General features: G+C 37.5%; 1 protein-coding gene across 2 annotated transcripts in view; it reads left to right on the forward strand.

The window, feature by feature from the left end:
- LOC135203519 (CD209 antigen-like protein E) overlaps positions 1-6903 on the forward strand; it is a 342380-nt gene that overhangs the window by 7921 nt on the left and 327556 nt on the right. The window contains exon 6 of one of the 2 annotated variants that reach the window (XM_064233252.1): positions 953-1671. The exons of the other annotated variant lie outside the window; for it this stretch is intronic. Coding sequence (XP_064089322.1) covers positions 953-1031 — 79 coding nt within the window. The 3' untranslated portion in view covers positions 1032-1671. Of the gene's footprint in view, positions 1-952; positions 1672-6903 lie in introns of those variants that run through there. 2 annotated transcript variants of the gene reach the window in all.

Raw genomic sequence — 6903 nt, forward strand, 5'->3', positions numbered from 1 at the left:
GAAAACCTCATAACTGCACTGTGAAACAATTGTTAGGAGAGTGTGGAAGGTAAGAAGAAAGAAAGAATTTATAAGTAAAGGTACAGTAAAAGAAATGATAGGGGTTTTACTAAAGACCTTAGAAAGGGACGTTGCCAAGATCCTTAAGTAATGCCTACAGTGCACTGCATGAGGTGCACTTACAGCACCAACCCCCTACAAAGGAAATGAGTGACTGACTACGACCTCTCTTCATTGTTTCTCAACAATGATTATCTTGCTTCCACCAGATGGCGTAAAGGTGAGCCCAACAATCATTCTCCAGGAGAGCACTGTGTCCACTACCGAGCTCCTAACTCTGGTTTCAATGATATATTTTGTGATCGTAATCTTAGGTAAGTAACACTGTAAAAGTAATTGCCATTTGGCATGGGTACTCCACTTCAATTAACTCCAAAAACATACAGTCTATAGCTGCCAGTGGTTTTAATCTATTCCATAGCTACTTCCTGAGGATTAGTTTACATTGATCTAAATACAGACACCATCATACTTCCAAAAGAGTTCTATACCAGGCGGTCCTTTGTATGTTGACTTGTTTGTAAGGAAGGCACAGCACTCTTCATGTCTTATCTATGTATAGTATTATATAAATTCGATATAGTAATGTGCATTTTTTCACCCTAAAACACAATTCTCTGCACAAACAGTATTGTAATTATAGAAAAGGGGGCCAAAGGAGAGCTCTCTGAAGACAATTTTCATTTGTGACTCGTTTCTTTGTATCTCTGATTTTGTGTAAGTTGAATGTTTGGAAGAAGGCTGGTTTCTGTACACATTTTCCCTGTGCTATATGAAGTTGAATCTTTGCTATCGCCTTAGGTAATGGATTAGAAGTCAACAAAGGTTTTCAGTTCAAAATGTTTTCCTCTAGAAGAAGAAATATGAAGACATTACCTTATTCTGCCAACAGGTACATCTGCGAGAAACCTGCCCACCTGGCTTGGAACCTTCTTTCAGTGCCAGATGGAGAAACACCCACAGAAAAGTAAAATGGAAAATGGATTACACCTAAGAGTAGATTTCTTTCCAAGTGTTTACATAAGTGAAATTACCTGTAGTTGTAAACTTGCATTTCTTAAGTTTTATTCTCTTGGACAACTCGATAATTCATGCTTACATTTCTTTAATTAGTCAATGAATAGAAATGCAGTATTCAGGTTTAATTACAAACTGACATAGATACATTTTCATGTGGAACATGAGTATAAAACTATCCGGTTTCCCATCTGGTAGGAGAACTGTAGTGCTTTGTGAACTACTCTTTCTTTCAGAGTAGTTTCTCTGTGATGTCTTACTTTCTCTACAGGTGGGAAACCACGTCATTCATCTGGGAAAGTAGGTTTATAATTCTAATAAACGTGGTTGATGTAATTTGAAAGGGGGTTGAATCTGTCATGTGACTGCTTTTTTTTAAGTTGTTTAATTCCCTGAATAATGGAAATGATGCGTTGACAGACACTTTTTTGTAGGAACTAGGTATATAAATCATTAAACAAGCATTTATCTTTGTCTCATAAATTAAGCAATACCTACAACAACTGTACTTAGGTTCCAATTCTCCTTCACCTTGCCAGAGGATGTCTCCTTCAGTCAGACGAGCAAACTTCATCCTGTATCTCACAGGCAGTCAGCAACCAATTTTGGGTTCATTTCTTGCCTGTAACATTATATATATATATATATATATATATATATATATATATATATATATATATATATATATATATATATATATATATATGCGTGCTGCAAGCATAAGTTACCCAAGCAAATTCTGCAACGAAACATTCTTACTGTAAGATTAGGAAGGAAAACTAGTTTTAGAGTCACTACAAGAACACTTAACAATACATTTGTTGGTCAAGAATAGGCAGAACCTGATACAGATCAAATTTGAAGAGGTGGAAGACGACCGGAACGTATTTCAGCATTGTAGGAAATTTCTCTGAAAAAATCATTTGTTGTCTGCGAGATATTATGGTGTGTTACAACATCTTATCTTACTACATTCTCATATATCTACACTTCAAGCCTAGTACTAAACGTACAAATTACATACAATGCTGTATTTCGAAATTTGGAGTCCCACCCAGTATTTATATAAAGACACCATTCAAAACTCATGTCTCAAAAGACAAGATCTTCATTTGTACCTCTGTTGTTCATGAGTTATTTGCAATTCAAACACCCTTGTAGTAGTGGCGTTAGTGCACCTCATGTGGATCATTGTAGTGTCCCTTCGGCCCCTAGGTCAACCCCTTTTATCTAATTCTTCTTGGTGTACTTCCTTTCAGATTCTCTTCCACCTTACTTTCCTTATCCCTCTTCTCATAATTGACTTATAGTCCAACTACTTTGAGGTTATCCTCTTGTTACACCTCTAAAACCTGCTAACTTCCAATATCCGTTCAAGCACTGACTGACGTCGCCATAGGTCCCAACGCTTGGCCTTTGGCCTAAATTGTATATTCAATACTACTCTACTCTGTCATTCAAACGCACATTACTGCGTGACAGTCAATGTTTTTGTCAATATTTTTATCAATAGTGTTTCAAGTTTCATAATAACAGTTACTATTGAATTTATTTTCTCAAAGGCAAACCTTTAGGCCATACCTGTGACGATGAAGTATTTGGACTCCTTGGCCTAGTTGAAGTCCATGGTAATTTTGAGGTCTGATGGTCACACCACACATGTGACTTCCACCAACCCCTACAAAAAGTCCATATGATACTGGGTTAGAACTATTGATGACCCATAGAAGCGAAAGAACCAAAATGAGAGTAGAAATGACGGCGGATATTTGATGTAAAAAAACAAAAAAACAAAACAAAAAATTTATAGGCCTTCCTGGGATATATCTCTGCCTCCTCCGATTTATATATATAATCAGACCATGATTTATATACAATCATTAAGCTACAGATGTCATTTAATATCTGATTCATGCTACTTCAGGAAATTTTCCAAGTGATAAATGGATCAGTACTGAGGAGTCTTGAACGCTCGACACAGTACCCTCCAACGGTAACAACCACAGAGCTATCAAGAGAGGTAATGATATATATATACATATATATATATATATATATTATATATATATATATATATATATATATATATATATATATTATATATAACACAGAGGAGCTCAGGAGATAAAACATGGAAGCTGGGGTAAGTCGGTATTTACCTTATTGGTCTTTCTGAATGTTTAGCTACGATGTGTTTGTTGTTAATGAATGGTTGTTTGTGGTGTATTTGTTTACGTTTGACTTTCCCTGTGGCTCCTCCTGTGTCGTCATTCTTTGTGTTGGGATCTTTACTGAATGAAGCCTTGAATAATTGGACTGAGGTTTTGATTGGAGAAGCTCTGTTCAATTAACCCTTTGGATAGGAAAGGTTAACTGAAATTACTTTCCTCCTTCTACGTAACAGGTTACTTTCTCCCTCCTGATTAACGGAGATTACTCTCCTCCATTGAGTAATAGAGATTACTTTCCTACTAGTGAGTAATAGAGATTACATTAATCATCCTGAGTAAAAGAGATTACGTTTCTCCTCCTAAATAATACAGATTATTTTTCTCATCTTCAGGAATAGAGATTACTTCCCTCCTCCTTATTAAGAGAGATTACTTTCATTATCTTGAGTAATGGCGATTACTTCTATCCTCCTGAGTAACAGAGATTACTCTCCCCCCCGAATAACACATTGCTTTCCTCCTCTTGAGTAACAGAGATTGTTTTCTTCTTCCTGAGCAACAGAGATAATTTCATTTCTCCTGGTTAACAGAGATTACTCTCCTCCCCCTGAGGAACAGAGATTACTTTCATCCTCAAGAGTAAACAGCCTCGATTCAGGCAGACGACATTATCATTCAGACGTTGCTTCATTGAAAATTCGTCTCCGTTTTCCCCGTTGCCTTCCTTTACTCGGATGGTGGTGTTGTGGAATGGAGTCTCCATAACAGTAAGTCCTGCTGGGGTCGTTCAAGTGATGAGACGGAGATGAATGACCTTCTTACATCTGCGAAGAATTTCTATGTTTAGAAGAGAAATGTCTTTTCTTTATTCTGGCAATTAAGTCTTCCCAATTTTTTGGTTTTAATTTTGACATTAGTGAGAGGCCAATTTAAAAAAAAAATATTTTGGAGTCGGAAATATTAAAGCAGTATTTGAGAAAACCGTTCTTGGTATATTTTGGCATAAATCAAATTCTGCTGTTAAGACCAAGATTTGCTTAAAAATATTTTACCTTCGTAGATTCTGTTGATGTTTGTATGTTGACACTTGCACTGAATCCAATGGTTTTTTTTTGTTTTTTTTGTTTAAGACTTGGTTTTTTTCTATATTCATCTTCGCAAATGACAATTAGGTTTTCGTTTGAAACGAAGACATTTCTAGTCATATCACACTCTTGAATTTTGATAAAATAAATAATTCTCGTGTTAAATGTTATTTTAATTTTATTATTATGATTATTATTAATTCTTGTGTTAAATGTTGTTGTTATTATTATTATTATTATTATTATTATTATTATTATTATTATTATTATTATTATTATTATTATTATTATTAAAAGTGATTGCTGCTTCAGCACTATTAATCTTGAAGAGAGTCTTCTCTATTTTTCTGATGACGGCTTTCTCGTTGTTGCTTAGACTGGCGAGCAACGCACCAAAGGGTTTATTATTGCTTATACAGTTCTCTATCTCTCTCTCTCTCTCTCTCTAATGCGACGTTTCATCCTGATCCACATGATATTATCAAGCTATAACTGCTGAGGGACTGAATTCCAGTGGCGGCTGTTGTTGTTTTGATTAAGCTGACCTTGTGTCAGCACGGGCTCTTGCTCACAGAGCAGACTGTAAAATTTTCCAGTGGCGAGTCCTTCTCCTTATATCGTGATGTTGAAGGCTCTCGAGTACGGTCTAGAGAACCTCTCCGGCAGGTCGAGTTTTCATTGGTTCCTGGGAAGGTGACTCATGCGGCGAGCGTTTACGAGTCTTGCAGACCTTCTCAGGCGGGGAATATCACTAGGAGCCTCTTGATTGGCTTCTACCTGGGTGACGTCACCCTTGGTATTATTCTCATAATGTGCTTCACGTCCGGTGTTGTTTGTTTCATACGCGCTGGTACTTTCGTTGGGGGAGAGGGGCGTGGTCCTCCTCACACACTTCGGTATCAGGAACGCTTCTTGAGTGGTATTAAGGGGAGGCTTTTGCTCAAGGATAAGCAGCTCCTCTAGGAGGCGCAGACGTCGTGGGTCAGGGGCTCTCCCGATGATTTTGACATTCCTGATGATGTCGTCTCTCGTGATTTCTTTCTGGTGTACTACAAGGGCGTGCTGCCTAATGGCGCCCTCCTGGGCGAGGCAGGAGATTCTTTTAGACAGGCGCATCGTCGTCATGCCGATGTAAATCCCAGGGCATCCATGGGCCGTACATACATATCGTTAGACAACGTTAGACTGCTTTAGGGGGTCTTCTACGGGCGGGGAGGGGTTGTTCTTCATCAGGAGGTCCTCTCATACGCCGATTCAACGAAAGTACCAGTGCCCATGACACAAACTTGTTCTTCCAAATACGCTCCCAGACTACTACTATGGGTGTCACAGATAGTACAAGCACGTTTTTGGGCAATAACTCTGTAGCGAACATTCGTATCAGCACGAACTTTTGCTGTAGTGTATTACACCCAGTGCCGTAATTTATAAGAGTATCATGAGTCACTAATTGCAAAGAATAAAGACACTTGTCCCTCTATCAAGAGGCAAAAACTCAATTATTCAGAAATGGATACGAACTCAACAGTAGGAAAAAGCTCATCTTACCTCTACCTCCACCTCCACTTCTGGCCCCTCCTTCTTCTTTCCCTCTCCTTTCTTCTCTCACCTTCTTTCTTCTGCCCCACCCTCCCTTCTCTCTCTCTCTCTCTCTCTCTCTCTCTCTCTCTCTCTCTCTCTCTCTTTCTCTCTCTCTCTCTGAAAGTTGCTTCAGTTTAAACTTTTTTGTATGTTTTTTTTCTGCATATCCATCTATCTATATATCAATCTATCAGATAATTTACACACAACACACACACACACACACACACACACACACACACACACACACACACACACATATATATATATATATATATATATATATATATATATATATATATATATATATATATCTCTTTTTGAAAGATACTTCAGTTTAATCATACTTTGTATATACACACAAAATAAACATTCATGACTCAAAAATATGTGTATCGGTGTAATCAAGGCTTTAACTCTAATGAATGTCCGGTAGAAAGGCTCAATTTTTGCTTGTAGCACTAAGTAACTATAACCGGTTACCTATTCCAACCAATCTGAAGGCAATTGGCGGCTATCTCTTTGCTAGAAAAGTCGAGAAAAGTTGCGGGACAAACGTATTTCTTCACTAAAGCAAAACCTCGTGCTGATACTAGTGTTCGCTACAGATTTATTGCCCAAAAACGTACTTGCACTGTCTGTGAAACCCATAGTAGTAGTTTTACTTAAGGACCTCAGTCAAGTAAACTGCTTATGTAGGTTTTGGTGTTTCACTCTTCTGTCAGTTTTAACAAATAATTCCTTGCATATATCTTTTGTCAAACCAATATTCGACGACCAAAGTTGTGATACCAGTTTAGCATATCTAATTAATGCTTCTGAATTTCCATAGGAAATTATATCTAGGTATTCTGGTGGTTAGCAAATATTTTTCCCATATTATTGTTTACCTAAGCTTAATTTTCAAGCTCCCAGGTCAGTTGAAATGTCAACATCTCATCGGTCAATGAGTTCAATGGACTTGGTAGGCATATACAATAGGATAGGCG

The sequence above is a fragment of the Macrobrachium nipponense genome, chromosome 36, assembly GCF_015104395.2.
Source record: "Macrobrachium nipponense isolate FS-2020 chromosome 36, ASM1510439v2, whole genome shotgun sequence".
Classification (NCBI taxonomy): Eukaryota; Metazoa; Arthropoda; class Malacostraca; order Decapoda; family Palaemonidae; genus Macrobrachium; species Macrobrachium nipponense.